Raw genomic sequence first — 21,036 nt, 5'->3', positions numbered from 1 at the left:
AACCCGAGATGACATATGGAAAAGATAAACAAACTTTTGCACATATGTATGTATGTTTTTTTGTTGTTTTTAATAAAGTTGTTATAAAAGCACCAGGAGCACAATGTAACAGTAAAAATAATTACGATATTTACCGTTAATTTCAACCACGTAACGACAATGTCAATTTTGAAATGCAAATATTTGAATTATGACAGAAGAAATGCCTGCCGTAAATGTAAATTAATGCAATAACGGTATTTTATATATGAATGTACGATTTGTATTTGAACAGGTCTGTACACAAATACACAGAGAGAAATAACTTGAGGAAAGGCCAACAGAGAAAAAAACATTGATTAAATTCTAAAAGAAAAAAATCGTTAACAAACAAATATGGGGAATGGTGATGATATGTGTAGCAAAAACAACAAACACAAAATGTCATTAAAAATTAATATTTAAAAGAGCGCAAAGAAAGGCGATCACTTAATGAGGTTATAGCAAAAAAAAAAAAAACGCGGTCGTGGGTGTGTTAATGTCGGTGTCACCAACAAAGCTGCTCACACACATTCCATCATCATCCTCATCTCCATCACCATTATTTTAATATGCACTCATAATTTATAGGCGCCATTTTTAAATAAAGAAAGTGTTACTTTGTTTTTGTTTTAGGTTTTACTTTTTCTTTTTTTTTTCTTTCAGCACTCACTACCGACGGTAAGATGTCAGTGCTAAAATTTACGTAAATTTTAGTGCGCTTGACATGTATACAATTTCCCCAGAGAATCTCTCACGTACACGTGCTCTCACAAACTACAGTTATTTCTCAGAAACAAAACAAAAAACTGCAACAAAAATGAATGGGAGAGAATTGACGATTGTGAATAAGAAAACAGTTACAAAAGCAAAACGTCAATCAGAGTATTTTTACAAAACAACACCCCAATTTACTCATATTACACTCTCTCCCTCTCTGTCACTCTCTGAATCTCTCACGCTCCTTCTTTGTTTATCACAATTAAGGGGTGTTTCTGATTTTCCAAAGTTATGTTCATCGTCTATAAATTGCATCATATGTCGTATTAACTAACAGCCATTATCGCCTTCGTCATCATCATCATCATTATAGTTTGTTGTTGCTGTTTTTGGTTTCTTCTAACCATCAACACCATCGGCGGCGGCATCAGCACCCATTGTTAAATCACTCCATATTCACTCTTCTTCTTTTTAGTGAACATGTAAGGTTGGGTGTGTGTGTGAATCAAAAGTTCCATCTTTTATTTAACCCGTTTCCATTTATTGGATGTTTGGATGCTTGTAACATGTGCGTTCCTTCTGTACATATTTGTGCTGTAATTTACTTGATTTGCTCCTTTTTTCGGTTCTATTTGCAGGTGGTCGTTTTCATTTATTTCTGTTCTTTTTTTCTTCATTTCATTTTGTGTTCCACACAATGACTGCCCTGAGATGGTACAGCTCAAGATGTTGTTTGGTAATGTGGCATTTCATGCTATTATACAATGGCTTTTGTAGTTTGTTTGAATTATCCCAATCCCATCTTCTATCCGCCATCAGGTTTATTGGAAATGGCAGAGAAGCATAAAGTTTTAAGTCGACAGCGAAAGACTTTAAATTTCAATTCCTAGGGACGATGAAGCATTTTTTGCAAAATAATTGGGATGAGCTCTATACATCCAGAAAATTGTTTAGTCAATAGGAAAATGAGTTGCAATGATGATAGAGGGAGTACGTAGTACATTGGATGCAGTTAAATAATGAATTTTCTCTAAATACAAATGGTGGATAGAACTATTACTGTTCGTAAAAATTTATCTGAAACAAGTTCTCTTATCACTTTAAATATCTAAATTCTATTGAAATAACTATAGAATTGTTGGAAACAACTCTAAGACTATGCTCCATTAGAGCTGGGTGTCCTTGAACAGTTAAACATCTTATTCTTAAAAACTTCATACCCAATATTTCCTTCTAACTACGTATAGATCCTCTACCTCTGGCACAAGGTTTCTTTGGGAAGGAATGTTTCTCCGATAGTCAGGCTTCTTTGAACTTTTTATCTCTGTTCCTAAGTATATCAAATATTATATTCAAGGCTCTACCCAAAATAATCTTTTGTGTAGCTCCATAGTTCATCATTAACAAGTTAAGTTCAAAAAACTAAAGCCGGTGAAAGGTCAAAAATATATACTGCAGACATCGCCGGGAAGCCTCGTTCTACATAACCATACAAGGATCAATCACAAAATACATGCTCCGAAGTTTTGTCCTGCACACCGCAGAATCTATAAAATCTTATCGCAGGAATACCCATCGCTTACTGATGGCAGCAAGGGCCACAATGTCCAATAATGATTCTCGTAGGCTAGGTTAGGTAGAGCGCTTAAATGGCCTACACCCAATGAGCTCTCAGAAAGGTGTTAATCTCTATATCCATAAACCGATTGAAACAGGAATCGGCTAAGTTAAAAACTTAGTTCCTCAATGATGATTTCAGTGATATCCAACTTGTATTCCTAAGATATTCTAATTTTAGCATAGTGTCTAATTCGACCAAATTGTCCAGCGTTTCGTCATCCTCTTCATACGCTCTACAGATCGTATTGTTAGATAGACCCATGCAAGCCAGTTGAGACTTCAGCTCCGTATGTACAGTTAATACATTAGCTCCTTTCATGGTTTGTGCTTCCGCATATAGAGTTCTACCAGTTTCTTACATGTTCACTTATTGTCTATTCTTAAAGCTGGTTCTTAAACTTTGGAAAGGGTTTGAAATTTTCCATGGTGATGGCATCAATGCATGAAAGTTTCCAATAATGCCGTGATGGAATTGTCCCAAGATATTCGAAATTTAAGTAAGATTTTATTCTTACATTGTAAAACGTCCAGAGATTTAACAATGTCGTTTCTAGACAAACGTTTGACTTTCCACAAAAATACGAGTTAGTGTTTTGTATCCATCTTCTTCAACCATTTAATACCCACCGGAATCACAGTGTTGGGAGACGAAAGTATTTACCTATGTTGCAGCTTAGTTCATAGAATCCTATTACTGTTCGGTAAAAAATAGTTGATTCATCTGTATATATATCGGTACCTTGGTCATTCCTTACACTTGTTACTTCATCACGTGCTTTCCTTTCTGGAATTATACCCACCATCAACAAATATGGGGGGTATATTGATTTTGTCATTTCGTTTGTAACACATCGATCATGTAAATCATTATAGTCCGACTTAAATCTTTTTTTTCAGAATCGATTCTATTATTTAGCGAAATCTAAAACAACAACCGACAATTTTAATTTTAGGATTTTTATTATCTTAAAAAAAATTAAATGATTTGTGGTGTTTACTCGCATTTGAGGCTGTGTTTATATTCTGGGTCCTTATGAAATTCTAAGAATATGAAATTCTAGCTATGTCCGTCTGACTGTTTAAAACACGGTCCACATGAAAATAGCTATGTGGCTGAAATCCACAAATACTCTCCGTTGATAACACTATACAACAAAATCAAATTTTTCCAAAATTACAAGGCCCGACCAAAAAATTTTGATAGAGGAGACGAGTTAAAAAAAAAGACACGTGTATCGGCGTTTTGAAAGTTTACATCTGAATTTCATTTGAGGGCGGCTTAGGGTTAAATGCGAAATTAACCCTAAGCTCTCTTTTGTTGTGTCTTATTTCTGACTTTCTGGTTGAATTTTCCGTTTTGGTGTATTTAGGGACTTATAGTAAAATTTTACGTAACCAACGTTAAAAAAATTATCAAAATTGGCTTAATAATTTCAAATATAATGTATTTTCCCGATTTTATCCCCTTTTTGGTACCTTTTTTATCCCCATTGAGGTGGTACGATTTTATTCAAATAAATTTCTGTAACGTGGTGGGAGCTCATAATAAAATATTCGTATGTCTATGTCAAATTATAGAAAAACATATTTTATGAAAAAGTACCAAAAATAAACACAATTTTTATCCCTTAAGAGTTCAAATTTCAAAAAAGTACCAAACTTATATTTTTTATTTTTTGTTAATTAAAGAATACGATTTAAAATTTGTTTCTATGTTTATTGGTTTAAAAGAAACATAGGGTGCAAAAAAAAAAGTACCAAAATACAGTTTTTACCCGCTTTCTCCCCTAAAAGTTTCGAATTTCCAAAAAGTACGAAACACCTGTCAGCTTATTTTTTAAATGGAGTAACATGCTATTTTAAGTTTTTTGTATCTTTATTAGTTTTGAAGATATAAGGTTACCGAATTTACCCGTTTTTACCCTTTTTTACCCCCTAAACGTTCGAATTTCCAAAAATCCCTTCTTATCGGATCGTTTTGGGATCGGGGAGGGAGGAACCCACAGTTAAAATTTCGTGATTCTAGCTTCAGCCGTTTGGGCTGTGCGATGATCAATCAGTCATTCAGTCAGATTACATTTCTTAGCAGATTAAAAAATTGTAATATCAATAAAAATTGGTTCCTTTTTGATAAATTAAACAAATTTCTGGGCATTTATAAACAAAATCGGATCCATTAAATAAATGCAAAATTGATTTTTGAATATGACTGATGTGTTTGCTTTGAAAACAATTTCGCAGCCTGTTCACATAAAATCCTCTACATACGATTTTTTTAAAAATTACTATTTCTTTGTCTTTTGATGAAAAATATTGTTTTATTTTTAAAAAAATTTCAAGAAAAGTTTAAACTAAAAATAGGCTAGGACAAAATAAAATTTCCAAACCTGATGAAAGGCTAGGACATAATAAAATTTCCAAACCTGATGAAAGAGATTTGACTCCAACGATGAAATCATCTCACAAAAAATACCTATTTTGATGACCTCGACAAATCTTAGTTTTTAGTTGTTGAAAAATAAAATAATTTTGTATCCAAAAACCTGTGTTTAATTCAAAATGGCACTTTTTGACCGACCGTCGTACTTTTAATTTTTCCCAGAAATTATTTAAAATATCTTACACACTAATACTAAAATCATGCATGATTCACCTAAATCGAATCATTTAATTGAATAATACTCTGGAGCATAGAATAAACGCATAGAACGGAAGGAGAGAGTAATATATATTGAAAAATTACTCTCTTTTCACACATACGGGTGATACAATAACAAAATACATGCAATACATTCTCATGAATTAGGTTTTTGACAACAGACTTAGGTTTTTGGCTCTCAGTTACCTATCTAGTTATTGTCTATGCTCTGGAGGGTTATTATGTAACTGTTTTCGAAAAGAAATTCGTTCGAATTTGTATGCTTTCTACATTGTATTTCGAAAGTGTTTCGAATCGAATTACATAATAACCCCCCTGCTTATACTACTTCTTTGTCATGTAATTATTGCTGGAATTTTATAAATCAATATTGAACTATAAGAAAATTATTTTTTGCCAAATTAAAATTGGAAAATAAATTAGAATGCAGGCTCCTTGAATATTTATGCGGACCGCGGATCCTATTTGAGAACCGTTATTCTAGAGCCCATAAAAATAAAATGCCAACCAACTTCACAAAATGCTTCTGGCGTTTTGTTATTTCACTAGTCTACTTGCATTTCCCGTTGGAATCATCAATCAAGACTGAACAAGATGACACAAAATCGTTCGCCAAATATGAGTGGTTTACCTAAATATCTCACGTCTTTCAAACTAATAATAAGAATTCTGATAAGAAGTTTGAGTTTGTTTAGGAATAAAAACTGTTTTCAATACTACAACTATGGAAATGTTAAGTTGAAATTTTACTTTTGTAAAATAATAATATAACCGCTGTGATATTTATTGCTTTCTTAATTTCTAAAAGTGAAACTTATTTGAAATCTTAAATTGCTATGAATGCATTTTAAAATTGAATACAATAAAGTCAATATGAAAATGACACAAAAGCAATTAAATTCATATTGATTCATACCCAACGACTGTTGCCATGTGAACAAGAAATTTCTTTGGCAAAATGGCCACATTTCCTGATAATCAGCTCTTATAAATTGAAAAACACATGCTTATCTTTAAACTACCTTTTGTGTCATAAGTTTCTTTGAAAACTTCATTAAAAGTGCTATTGCGTTTTGGTTTTCATAATACATACATAATTTTCTTAAATTCAATACAATTGTTCTTTTTTCTAGCCACAGTATGCATATTTATTACAATAACGAGTTAAGGGTTTTTTTGAAAGTAAATATACAAAACTCAAAGCCTTGGACAGGACCCTTTACAAAAAAAGTTAAAAAGTTTAAAACACAAAATATGACGTGAAACCAACTGGGAAAATTAAACATTTAAAACACCACAAGTGGTACAACAGTAGGCAACAATTCAGCACATCAACAATACAGACTGAATATAATGTTGAAATGTACTAAATATATGTACAACAAAACTAAATAAGACTGAAAGGATTATACACAATATTTAACTATAAAGTAATCATTAAATCTGCAGGAATTTTAATGTGACTGCAAAAATTCGAAACCTCCAACTGCCAGCAAAAGAAACAGAATCCAAACAAAAGAACTCAAATCACACAATCCAACTCAGAGGCAATTCAAACACATGTACACGAACACTCACACATACACCATAATGAAATGCATTTACGCTGAAAAGGATAATGAAATGTTTGCATATAAAATCTAAATTCAAAAAAAGGTACAAAATCCATTACATCCACACACATCCATCCATATTTCGAAGACTGAAAGCGAAAAAAAAACACAACATAAAAAATATAAGTATGAAGTACAAATGTACATAGAGAAATAATGAAACACATACAAATACACATAGACCTACACATACATACATACAAAATACACATCAGGAGTTGCCAACTGCATTAAGGATTAAATAATTATAAAGATGTTTGGAACTGAACACTACATCCAGGAAAGTAATTGTTAATGCAAGGAACTACATTTTTGCAAATCCATTAACTCACATTAATCCATTAAGGTGAGTGCTAGGTTATCTTCTTGATAAAAACCGATTTGTTTATTATGTCATTCTATTTTTTTTTGTTATTTCTTCGTTCAATCTATCCATCAAAGGTCAATGAATAAAAACGCTTTATTATATATACATATAGTATATTCCCATAGTTCCTAGGAGGAGCATAGGGCCTTAACAAATTCTCTCCATTCTACTTTTTCTAAAGCTGAGTTTTTAATTTTCCGCCATGTGTTTCCAGCTTCCAGTGCTTCTACGTCTACCACGTATTAGCCGGTCTACCTCTTCTGCGACTACCCTGAGGATTCCAATCCAGAGCTGAGCGTGCGATATCATCATGTGTCTTTCTTAAGGTATGACCAATCCACATCCACTTGCGGCGTCGGATTTCGAACGATATTGGCTCCTGGTGCGTTGCCGACCATAAAGCCTCATTAGTGATGGTGTTCGGCCAGAATATGCGCATGATTTCCCGTAAGCAGCGGTTGATAAAGGCTTGCAAAGCCTGCAATTCTTTGTTGGCAGCGTTCCATGTCTCGCAGCCATATAGAACCACCGATTTTAAGCTGGCGTTAAATATTTTAATTTTTGTGCTCCTTTTGATGTATGTGGACCTCCATATCTTTTCCAGAGAGCTGAATGCTGCACGCTCCTTATTAATTTGGTATCTGATGTCTTTAGCTGTTCCACCTTTGGCAGTAATGAGGCTGCCTATACTGTATGATATCGTTCCGCATACCAGTTATATCGGTATGTTTATGTACGAGGAGGCAGATATGCTAGATCTCCAAGATTGCCTTGTAGTCCCCACGAAATTCCCCTGTTATCTTGGGATACACGGGTCATTACGAATCAAGTACGATGTTAAACAGCAATGGAGATAGGATGGATCCTTGGCGCACACCTTTCTCCACTGGAATTTGTCCACTTAGTTGCTGTAGGTGCCGTATACGGCAGGTGGCGCCGTCGTACAAACTTTTGATTAGTCTGGTGATCTTGCTCGGGACTCCTTTTCATTCTAGCGATCTCAGGATTACATTGTGTCAAACGCTTTCTTGAAGTCTATAAAGCACAAGTAGATCTGTGTGCGCCATTCGACGGATTGCTCCACTATTATGCGCAATGTTTACATGGTCGACACGTGATCGATGCGCTCTAAAACCAGCTTGCTCGTTCCGTAGACTAGATGACACGTGGTCTGATAGTCGCTTATTAATGATATGCGCTTCTATTTTATTCACCATGCTTAGTAACGTTATTCCTCTCCAATTATTACAATAAGAGAGGTTATCTTTGGTTCTTTGGCAGCAGAGTTATAATCCCCTCCGTGAGTTCAGTCGGCAATGTTTCGCTATCCCAGAACTCCGATATGAGTGGATGCAAGAGTTCAGCGCTTAGTATACAGTCGGCTTTCAATAACTCTGGAGGTATGTTGTCAGGACCAGGTACTTTATTGGACTTCAGGGATGAAATCGCGAATGATATTTCGGAGATACTTGGGTGTGTGGTGTTAAATTGATTGTCCTCATGGTGTTAAAGGCAGGTGCATATGCTTGCTGTCGGTGTTTGAGGTGGATCAGATAGAAGTTTTGTGTAGTATTCTTCCCATATCTTAATCCGTCTTTCTTTCGACGTAGTCATTTCACCATTGCTATCCATTAAAAGTTTGTTGGTAGAGAATGTGGAGTTCGTTAATTGACGCACTGATCGGAAGAAGTCTCGGCTACGATGAGTATCTGCTGCTGCTTGTATTGCAATTTGTTTGCTCCATAGCCTTTTATCCGCCCTTGCGCTTTTCTTCACCATCTTGTCCAATCTGGCGTATACAGTTTACTTCGTTCTTTCCCTTTGCACGCTGATTTATTAGATTCCACGTATTTCCCGTCAACCATGGCTTCTTGGGCGAGGTCCTGTAGCCTATGTGTTCTTCAGCTGCTTTGATCAGGATATTTTTTGATGTGAGCCTATTTATGTCCCTCACTGTCTCGTTCCTCTTGATAGGAGTCCCTGACGGCATTGGTAAAACGGCTTCTAGTGACAGGGTCTTCTAGTCTGTAGGTGTTAAATTTCTTCTGGAAACCATTTTTATTATTCTTTATGGCAGCAACTTTAAGGCGTATGGTGGCTATTAAGAGGTGGTGATCACTCGATATGTCCGCACGACATCTGTTACGCACATCCAGCAGAGACCTACGCCATTTTTTGCTAATAGCGATGTGTTCAATTTGATTTTCGGTTGCCCGATCGGGTGATACCCACGTCACCTTATGAATCCGCTTATGATGTAAAAACGCTTTATAAATTAGATATTTTTATGCCATTAATGTTTAAACATAATTTCGGTCATGTGGTAGACGGGGCTAGCGCGTACTTCGCGTAACCTGGAGGTCCAATTTTCACAAACTAGTTGAAAAGACAATAAACATAATTACCGTATTTGGAGCGATGATAATCATCAAGCCATTTTAGAAACACCAATACATCCAGAAAAACTCAGTTTGGTGCGCTTTATGGACCGGTGGAATAATTGTTGCATATGTCTTCACAAACAACGATGGTCAGAACGTTACAATTACAAGGCTTTAGGTTTTAGCAGGATGGTGTCATATGTCACATAGCCCGAGGTAAAATCAATTTACTGAGAGATTTCAATAAATGGACCTGTTAGCTATCCACCTCATTCATTTGACGTCATTAGAGTAATTTCTCGGGAGATTGAAATTTTGTGTGCACTGAACTGAGATTCGTTAGAAAATATGAGAATTTTGAAAGGAGGTGCTCTTATTTGGCGCCACGAGAAGCTTTACATGTTTAAAGTTATGTTGTTGTGTGCTGTTGTAATAGTGTTCTTCAACATTTTCATAAGCGAAAGCCATGTTCGGTTAAGAACCTTGTTTCCTCCACATAATTTTTTAGTGATTTCCAATCAAAATTTCTAAGATATTCCAGGTTTAACATGGTGTCCATATAAAAGTTTTCATCTTATATTCGACTAAATGCTGGACATTGTCACATTTAATTTTCCAGTGTTCCTATTATTCTGAGATCTACTTTGTTCATTTTAGAATTTGGTTTTCCCAAAGGATCAGACAGTTTCTGACATGTCTGTTTATTGGCCACATCTATAGTTCTCACTTAAACCTTTGGAAGGGTTTGGTATTTTCCTGGATTACTTGTCTACCTTCTCGTTTCCGATAATGCCATGATATCATATTTCAAGATGTTTGTCATGATATTGTAGTATGCGCTTATATTATTCTATCAATGTAAAATGTTCCGAGATTTATTATTATCATTTGTAAGGGTTCTAATAACCACTTCATTGTCCGTTAAAATAACAGTTGGAGTTTTGTTTTTCAATCACCTTCAACCATCCAATGCTCTCATTAATCGCCATGATCTCAACCTGTAAGTTTTATCTATATTTCGGCAGAGTTGGTGAAAGCTCATTCCCGTTGCCATCAATCTAGTTTTCTCCCATTGCCATCAATCTAATTTTCATATGTGTCTGGTTTCGGCAGTATTTATAAATAATTCACAATAACTTCTCTTGACGTAGTTTTTATTACACCCAGTCACTGTATTTTTTAAGAGGTTTTATATTAACCTTTTTCTCTAAGGATGTCCATACATTAGAATCGGCCGTAGTACACAGTTCAAGCCTCATCTGAAGAAAACACATATTAGATGTGCATTTTTTACTCTACTATCAATGTAGTCCTTCGAGTATAGTCTCTAGTATGATGTTGGGAATAATTTCCTCTGATCAATATCTCGATATCGTCTGCATAACTGACTATGTATGGTAGTTACCCATAGCAGGGGTACTTGGAATGATTAAAATACTAAACTAATCCTAGTCTTGAAATACGACACGAAGGAAACAAATTCCTCACAGATAGGTAAAAACAAATTCTAAATAATTTTTATTTATCGCACATTATTTTGGAGTTGTATGTACGAGTTTCATTAAATACAACTACATACCTTGTATTCAATAGTGATTTCGGAATAAATCAGATAGTTTTGGTAGATAATTTTAATATCTAAGTAACTATTAGGACTATTTTGAGTTGAAGGCGCTGCCAAGTAGAAGGAGTTTTAAAATTATCTGAATTATCCATTGTTGGTATATATCCGTCGAGAAATTATTAATAATGGACATAATTGAAGATTTATTCAACGTCTTCAACTTTTTCGAAGACGAGGAATTCTGCACATTAGTAATTTTTTTATGCATAACGTTATCAAATTAACCAATGCAATGTATTTAAAAGAGCAATACAAAAAATTGTAGTAAAAATATTATTTTATCAAAAAATTCCTTAAAATTTAGAGTGTTTAAAAAAATTTACAGTAAAGAAATGTTTGCCTGTATCAACCAGATCAGTTGCGAGTAACGGAGGGTTAAAATAGAAAAAAAGAATTATTAAATCTTCGGGGAGTTGACAAAATCAATCGGAATAATCAGAATTGAAACCATTCCGAACGAAACTTGCTGCTGCTTATTGTGACACATATTGAACGAATTATTCGAATGAAATGTGTATTAGTTTAAAAACAAATTCTGTCTTACCTTAAATAAATTGGTAACTCTAATGCACATCATACATTTATAAGTATTTACAGAGCAAAAATAAAGAACCCAAATGAACGAGCAGCAGCATCGAAAATAAAAGGAAATCAACACTGGCTTTCAAATGACAAACGTCATTTAGGATGACACATGAACATATTTCCCAGATATGGGGGATGGGGAGCGATGGAGACACTTTGTAAATGAAAATTCAATGGAGTCTAAGGTAAATAGAGATACAATAACTTAAGAAAGTCAGAAAGAGAAAGAGGAAACAATAACAAACAAAAAAGAGAAAAATTAACATAAATATTTATTTATTAGCATTGTGGTATATAAGCAAAAGGGGGCGTGTTTTGTGGAAAAATAAAGGGGAACTAATATGATGGAACTGGAGTATGCGCTTTTAAGCTGGAGTGCTCTCTTACAGTTACCTACATAAATATGCTCACGAAATAAATACGAATGACAATGTATTTGTAGTATTAAACCTACATATGTGTGTTATAGGTGTTTTATATACTCGTTATATACATTCATATATATGTAAGTTAAAACCACCTTATTAGCTTCTTTCACTTGTGAATGTGGGTTTTACATCACAGCCCCCCCTTGAATGTCTCATTCTACTTGTTTTATCCTTTTTCGGTTCTTTATGAAAAAAAAATAAAAAATAACTCATCTTTTACTTTGACACCCTAAAGGTTTTCATTATATTATTTGCATGTTTGTTGAATTTGATCCTTTTGCAAGACTCACATATGTGTGTAAATGTGTATGCATGAGTATTTACAAATTGCATACCTACAATACACCCAAAAAATACATTAGTTAGACCCATAAAAAATTTATATTTTTTACAAAAGTATTACTTGCTTCCTCTAGCGGTAGCTTCCGATAGATTGGATATGAAAATTAGAAGATGACATAGTATAGGATTTAAGTGTCGCCTGATTTCGACAAAACCGCGAAAAATTGTACATGCCTCCCTGATACAATACTTTGGCCAGAAATATGTTGAAAATCTTGACTTGAGTTAATCACAGAAGACATCAAGTCAAACGCTTAAAGTTCCTAGATCTCAAATAAAAAGAAATCGAAATGTACATATTTACTTTAAAAACAAGTAAGAAAGTATGGTCGGTCAAGCCCGACCATATAATACCCTACACTAAGTAAAAGAGCAAAAACATTTTTATTTTAAAATTTATATTTTTGAGTGATTTTCGGAAGTGGGCCTTATATGACCAATTATGGACCGATCACCATGAAATTAGGTCGTGTGATTTATGTATATTTTTTAAGCGATTTATGCACGTTAAAGTGATTTTCGGAAGCGGGTCTATATGGGAGCTATGACTAATTATGGACCGATCGTAACAAAATTTGGTGACATAAATTTTGTATATGGGGCATTTCACGTCAAGTGAACCAACTTTTGAAATCGATGTCTTCCGATCGCGATGAAATTTGCACCAATGTTAGTTCTATTGGATAGTAATTCGGACACCATTTTTCAACAAGATCGGCCAAATAGTTTAGATAGCTATTTATGCAATCTTTCGAAAAAAAAATTAAAAAAATTTAATAAAATATTTTTGATTTTTTTTTTTTAAATCAAAAATATTTTTGACTTTTTTTTTCAAAATGGGCCCTTTTTATTTTTTTTTTTTATTTTTTTTAAGAAAGCTTAGGTCTTTTCCTAAGCGACCTATATGGTCGCTTAGTGGGATGCGAGTGGGATATCTATCAAAAAAAATATTTTGTAACTCAAGATTTAAAATTTTTGAATTTTTTTGCAAAATCAAAAACTTTGTTGACTTTTTTTAAAAAAATGGACCCATTTTTTAATTTTTGCTCAGAAGAAAGCTTATGTGTTTTCCTTTAACACCCTTTTTGTCGCTTAGTGGGATGCGAGTGGTATATCTATAAAAAAAATGTTTTGTAACTCAAGACATACAATTTTTTACTTTTTTTTGAAAAATCAAAAACCTTTTTGACTTTTTTTTTCCAAAATGGACTCTTTTTTTATTAATTTTTTTTCTCAAAAGAAAGCTTAGGTCTTTTCCTTTAAAACCTTTTTGGTCGCTTAGTGGGATGCGAGTGGGATATCTATCAAAATAAATGTTTTGTAACTCAAGACAAATGTTTTTAAATTGATTTTTTTCATATTTGTGTGTAAGTGTTTCTAAAACTTATTTGGAGCGCAATTTGTGGAGATACATTTATAAATTAAACATTTATAACAGATAAAGTCCAATTTCGGAAGGACATTTGTATGGGGGCTAGGTGAAATAATGGACCGATTTCAGCCAGTTTCAATAGGCTTGTTCCTTGGGCCGAAAAAATAATATGTACCAAATTTGATCGAAATATCTTCAAAATTGCGACACGTATCATCATCGTTTAATCGACTCAGAAAGTGATTCTAAGTCGATCGGTATACTTTAAGGTGGGTGTTAGACTAATATTTTTGGGCGTTACAAAAATCTGCACAAACGCATAATACCCTCCCCACTATGGTGGTGTAGGGTATAAAAAAACTAAAATATAAATTAGTCTGTGACATAACATCAGGCCACAATATTATTAGCAGTACAAAGGGTATATTGGACAATAAGTTCAATAACGGCTCAACTTGCTTCTCTTGAAACCACCAGTAATTAATTAAATTAATAAATTTGCTTGAATTTGACTAAATTCGCCACTTTTACCAATGTATACTCTTATGTCTTATCTATTAATCGTGTTAACAACATCCATTTCATTCTCGTCTCAAAGGAATAATAAACATCCAACCAAAGTCCGTGACTGGCGTTATGGAGTGACCTCTGAATACAGGTTTGGTTTGTGAGCGAGAGTAGCAAAATTAGTACCCTTGCATGTCCATCCAGAGGCAGGTATTTTCACCGCACTGCAGGTTTAAATATGCATAAAATAAAGATCAATTCGATTTAGGTGCAGGATAGTTCTGATGGACTACATTGTGCGAAGTTCACCTACGATACCGATGCAAGCAGATCTCTGCATTATGTACAGCACTCCACGAAACGAATGATCCATAAGATTCAGCTTTGGGCTCAAGCTCAATTTAGTACCGTAGCCCATGTGTTATACTTACAGTTTTCATGATAATTTCGAGTCCTTAATAATACCTAGATATTTCACATTGTCTTATAGTGACGGCCGCCCCCGTAGCCAGGATAATCTGAAGCTTGCGATCTTGATCAAATTAGTTTTGCTTAGGTTTAGAGAATTTCCAAGGCATTGGTCATGATATTGCTAATCACATACAGAAACTGCTTTAATTTCCTAATTCGACAAGAATCGAGTTAATAACAATCTTACTCACTTATATTGTAAGGGTCATTCAGCGAGCCGTTAGTTAGGCCTATTTTCGGCTCGATATTCGCGAAGAACTCTCCACTTATACCTTTAGAAAATGTTTAATAGTAAATATATGTTTATTGTGTGGAGGTCTTGCACATACATATGTTCTCAGATGGAATATTTGTTGGGCCCCTCAATCACTAAAGTTGCGCAATAAGTCCTATTTAATGAAAATTTAGTCCCAATTCGAAATAATCATTGGCTAATGCACGATGGTTAATTTGTAGGCTTATTATCGTACCATACAATTGAGACATCCACTCGAGACTTATGAACCCACTTTAAGGCCTGCACCGGTCTTATACGAAAGATTAATTTTCACCAATTAGGCTGAAATACATATATTCTAATAGTCTAGCTGGCATAAAATGTTGTTTTGATACTGATAATGTGTCGATACTGAAAGGGAAAACTCAAACCATAGAATAAACGCATAGAATGGAAGGAGAGAGTAAAATATTACTCTCTTTTCACACATACGGGTGATACAAAAACAAAATACATGCAATACATTCTCATGAATTAGGTTTCTGACAACAGACTTAGGTTTTTGGCTCTCAGTTACATATCTAGTTCTATGAAATGTCATTTATTCAAATATTTAAAAAAAATCGAAAAGTCGACTTTTTGTTTCAGCTATTGAACCCTAGTACGCGCTATGTTTGCGTACTTCCTTACAGAAGACATAATTTACCCTCTCGATTTACATTGAAAATTGTATGCATACTCGAAACATTGGAGTGTAAAATTTTTTGAGTGTAAACTTCATCCTTTTTGTGTGTGTGGTACCCTACTTCAAGGTACACTTTTTGTGCAGTAGCTAAAACTAAACAAACATATAACTGCTCTGTTTTTTCTCCATTTTTATACTTTTTTTGAGATTTTTTTTGTTGGCTAACTGACTGGCCTTTCCGGCTAAATTCTTTCATTTAATGTTTATTTCTGGTCTTTATTTTGTTTTTGCTTTAGAGAAAAAAATATTCGTAAACATTGTGCAGTTTCTTTTCATCGTAGAATTGCTCTTATAGTACTCGTACGTTTAATGGCTGACATTTGGAGGTTACCAACCAAAATGGCAACATTTTTATTTATTTTGATAAAACAAAGACTGCAAATAGTGAATGAAGAAAAAGAAACACTTTCTTTGATGTCCACTAATTGTTTGCAGATTTTTTTTACATACATATTTATAAAATGAAACATTTTCTTTTAAATAAGAAAAAGTTAAAAGTTGTAGATGACTAAGAAGACTTTGAATATTATGTATGGATGAACGTACATATGTATTTGGTTTAGTTATTTAGTTTGGAAAATGTTTATTACAATTTTTCATTGACATTTAACCTTAACCTTTTTGGGAACCCAGTAAAAATTTTGTAGTGGACCCCATTTAAAAAAAATGCGAACGTTAAATATTCTACTTGAAATATCCGATTTAATATAGATCCAATAACCCTAGATATATTAATTTAACCAATTAAACAACCTATCATCTCCTTTGAAATCCTATGAGAAATTTTGCGATCTGCAATTTCTCATATGTTTTCTATGGCATTGAGATCTGGAGATTGGTCAGGCCATCTTATTGGATTGTAACCACTCAGTTACTTATGAGAGGCATATTTTCGTCAGTGTATGAATACTTAACATTGTTTAAAATGGATCTGTAGCCGATTCCAGTCATAGTATGTTTTATGATATGAATTGGACCCATACCTTATCTTGAAAAACAGCCACAGCCAAACTTAACTGTCTTACTTGTGTACTTGGTGTCCAGTCTCTTTCCCTTCGGTCATCTTACAAATGTTCTCCCATCATTACCTTTTAACAGTATGTATTACATTTCTGTCTCGACCAACTTAAAAGTTGTTTGACAAATTGTACATGAGCGGTTTTTTAGAAATGAGAGTTTATTCGCTGGGCGATAGCAACCAAGACCATTTGCCATGCGTCTAACATTTCGAAAACTAATTTTATATTTTTGATATCATATCGTTCAGTTTTTACTGTACCTCACAATTTTTTTTATAATTTTTTAACCTACTGGTGTATTAAGTGATAAGTTGAAATTGATAAGTGGTGTAATTTGCAAAGTGCTATTAAGGGTTAATTTTAATTTTTGTGCTGTTATTATAAATACTAGACTTCATGTTATATTTTTCTTATGTTTCATCAAAATCGGCCCAAAAATATAAGATTTAAGGGTTACCGTTTTCCGATTTTAGTAAAACTTTCAGAATATATTTAAAATTACCTGGACTATAATATTCTGAATAGCTTTTACTTAAAAATCATAATAGTAAGGAAATTCGCCAAAATATAGCCAAAAAATTATGATCATGAATAAGGTGTTAACTTATTCATGATCAAAAAATTCTGAAATTTTTTTAACAAAATTTTTAAAAATTTGATTTTGGAGTACTTTTTTGGTCATACCTGCGAATAGTTGTTAACGTTATCCTACGATGACAAAGACTCATATACAAGTAAATATGGATATATTTTAAGTAAAAATAAGCTTTTATTTTAATATTTCTCAAAATAAGTTAATTTTTTTTCTACATTTCTTGTTTTAGTAGCCTGAGACACTTTAATGACCTGGCGAATTTTTAATAACTTTAATATTTTTAACCAATTTTTGTCATTTATATCTTATTAGAATGACAATTACGTACACATTTCAATTCTTTTAAATTATTTGCATATTTTCCCCTTGTAAATGCACCTCAAAACTTCAGAGTCATTGTGGCACCAGTTAACGTTATCCTATCATCCTAATATTTTACACAACGTGTTTCTACAATACATAGAATAATTCTAGTGGGGGACGGCCTGTACCTAGAAAATTTGTTTCGTACATACAATCTTGGAGCACTCTAATATACATACATAATATGTTATTTATGTATATCCAATAATAGATTCTTTATCTTTACAAATTTAATACGTATTTACAAAATTGATAAATACAAATTGTATTGGATAAAAAACTTTTTAATTAATTGTCACGAAATGTGTTCTCATAGGGCTATGCAGACATACTATTGATATCAGTATTAGATTTTGGAATATTTTCCCTTGTTTAAAAGAAAACTTTAAAAAGTTACGATTATGATTTTAAAATTTAATTACTTAACAACAGCACACAAAAGATGGCGCCATATTTCATAAAGGTTCATGGCTTAGCTAAACATTCAATATAAAGCCACCCTGTTAAATTTTTGTATAAATAACAACTCTGTTTTCAACGTTTATTAACATTTCTTCACCAATGGTGTTAACTTATTCATATGGAAATAAAATGAAATCAAAAACAACAAAAAAGTATTTAAATGTAGTGTTTGTATAAATACGTTTTATCTTTAGAAATTTAGTGAGAAAAATTCTAGCGCTATCCCACTAAATACGCATAAAAATATTTAAATTTATTAACAAATAATTTCCAAACTATAAAAACACTTTTACAAACTACTAAATTACACGAGAAAATCGCTGTATCATCATCACTGCTCTCCCCACTCTTTCAATTTGTCAAAAGACCACGTAATGTTTTTATTAGAGAACTGTCAAATGCATACAAAATAACTATAATTTCATTATACTAGACCCAGATTACTGGATAAGATTAAAAATTAAACAAGTTGAAATAAAACAAATAAAAATTGCTATTGAAAAAAAATATATTCGTTAATTTATTGTAATAAAACTAGTGCAATCATATAAAAAAACACAATGGCAGATGCCGGTCAATGGTATAAACAATTGCCCAGATTCACCAGATACTGGCTGACTGCAACAGTGACCCTGAGTCTATTGGCTCGCTTTGGCATATTGCCCGCATATCAGATGTATTTATCACGAGAACTAGTCCTAACAAAATTACATCTATGGAGATGTATCACCAGTCTATTTGTTTACCCGCTGACACCTTCAACGGGCTTTCATTTTCTCATCAATTGCTACTTTATCACACAGTACAGCGCCCGTTTGGAAAAAGATCAATTTGGTCGCAGTCCGGCCGATTATTTGTTCTTGCAATTGGTTGTAGCCTCGTTAGCTATTGTGGGAGGTTTGCTATTCAATGTACCCTACCTTATGGATCTGCTGGTGGTGGCCGTCACCTACATATGGTGTCAGCTGAATAAAGAAGTGATTGTGAACTTTTGGTTCGGCAGTCGCTTTAAAGCCATTTATTTACCATGGGTTTTAGCTGGTATGGAGTTGATTTTCCAAGGGTGAGTGTGAATGATATTGAGAAATTTTTACTTTGAGTTTCTAGGTTTATAAAAATGGGAAAATTATAAACGTCATGGGTTACAATGTAATATTGTAATCGAAATACTTTGTATCAAACCAAAGAATATATGTATATCATATGATTTATATTCTTTGATTAAACATAGACAAATACACATAGATCGGAAACTCTTCTATATACATATATTTTTCTATTGCATTAAATATGAATAAATTAGAACTTTACTTCACTTTAATATCAAAAATATACAAAAATTCCGTCATCTTTATTCTATAAATAATTTTAAATTATGAAAATACAAGGCTTTGTTGTCCATAATTGGATTTATAATATCTACAGAAGTTGAAATGGAAATAACAACTTTGTCAAATAATTTTAAATTTTATTAAGAATTCAAGTGGGGCAGCAAACACCATTAGCGAAACAACCCTAAATACCTTAAATTTCATATTCAATTATATATTTTACCTGTTTATGTGTTTTATTTAACAATATTTTTTTGATTTACTTTATTTTACAGTTCCATAGCTTCTCTTATTGGCATTTTCATTGGTCACTTTTACTATTTCCTCAAATTCCAATATCCTCAAGAATTAGGCGGCAATGCTTTCCTGGAAACGCCTTTCTTACTGTAAGTATTTTTTAGCTTTCTATTTCTCATTCGAACTGGATTTTATTAATTTTTTTATAATTTCCATTTTAGCAAACAATATGTACCCGATATTAGTGGTGGCATCAGTTACTTTGGCGTACCACCAGCCTCAAGAGCCGAACAGAGACCTGGTGGTGCTGTCGCTGCAGCAGGAATTTGGGGACGTGGTAATGCTTTGGGTCGTTAATTTCACCTCAACTCACTCCTCTCATTCCCAGCGAACTAATTACATATTTTGTATAGTAAATGAAATAACAAATATTTTTATAAATCGTACTGAATTTCGAAATTATAGTTTTCTTTATCATACTTAATCGGTGTCTCTCAAACATATTAATACTATTCGTACTTTTATGTAAACCTAATATTTTTCTACACAAAATAAAATACCGAAAACTAATATTGTAAAAAAAACCGTAATATTTATAAGGTTAAGGTTGATTACTAAAGCAAGCTGAAAATTAGATTAATTTAAATGTAAAATAAAGAAAAACAAATTAAGAGAAAAGTGTATTCACATTGTAGTTTTCTTGCATTAAAAATCCCATAACAGATTTGAGTAACTTCTGCACCCGTTAGCGAAAACTGGCTTCACTGACACTTTTTATAAAACAAAATACGTTTTGTAGATTAGATGAGCTCTAAAAAGCCTTATGATCGTTTTATGGATTAACCCCCATATTCTTATATGGTTTTCAAATTGATCAAATGTTTTTTAAAACAAATTTTGTTTTATAAATTTAAAAAATGAGTTACAAAACATTTGGTTTTATAGATATCCAACTCGCATCCCACTAATCTTAAGGAGAACCCTAATCTTTATTTTGAGCAAAAAATAAATAAAAAAAGGCTAAATTTGTTTTAAAAAAGTTTTAGATTTTGCAAAAAAAAAAAATAAAAAATTGTATGTCTTGATTTACAAAACATTTTTTTTGATAGATATCTAACCCAGAGAAAATAAGGCTGTTCACTTGACATGAATTCGAATTTATTGCAAATTTGATTTGAAGATAATAGCTATGTTCAATAACTAAAAGTTGTTACTAGTTAGTAACAATTGTTACTGGAAAAGCGTTCATTAACTCAAAAAACTTTCAAGTAGAGAAAAAATCAAGAACGTATAAATTTTAGAGAGTGTTCTCTCGTTGCAAACTATTACAAGTTCTATTTTCAACTCGAAATAGTTAGCA

At 32.9% G+C, this 21,036-nt stretch overlaps 2 protein-coding genes across 2 annotated transcripts; one reads left to right on the top strand and one right to left on the bottom strand.

Annotated features, from left to right (window-relative positions):
* Positions 1-8,747: 8,747 nt before the first annotated feature.
* Positions 8,748-9,846, bottom strand: LOC135950504 (uncharacterized). The gene is made up of 3 exons (XM_065500040.1): positions 9,778-9,846; positions 8,952-9,246; positions 8,748-8,902 (listed from the first exon to the last, which is right to left on the bottom strand). The coding sequence occupies exons 1-3, from the start codon at positions 9,844-9,846 to the stop codon at positions 8,748-8,750; spliced, it is 519 nt and encodes a 172-aa protein (XP_065356112.1).
* An 8,739-nt stretch (positions 9,847-18,585) lies between these two features.
* On the top strand, positions 18,586-20,359 carry Der-1 (derlin-1). Its single transcript, XM_065501349.1, has 3 exons — positions 18,586-19,171; positions 19,715-19,825; positions 19,898-20,359. The coding sequence occupies exons 1-3, from the start codon at positions 18,669-18,671 to the stop codon at positions 20,031-20,033; spliced, it is 750 nt and encodes a 249-aa protein (XP_065357421.1). The 5' UTR covers positions 18,586-18,668; the 3' UTR covers positions 20,034-20,359.
* The last annotated feature ends 677 nt before the right edge of the window (positions 20,360-21,036 follow it).

The sequence above is a fragment of the Calliphora vicina genome, chromosome 2 (genome assembly GCF_958450345.1).
Source record: "Calliphora vicina chromosome 2, idCalVici1.1, whole genome shotgun sequence".
NCBI lineage: Eukaryota > Metazoa > Arthropoda > Insecta > Diptera > Calliphoridae > Calliphora > Calliphora vicina.
Note: the sequence above shows the minus strand (reverse complement) of the source record. Positions and strands in the feature narration are given on the sequence as shown.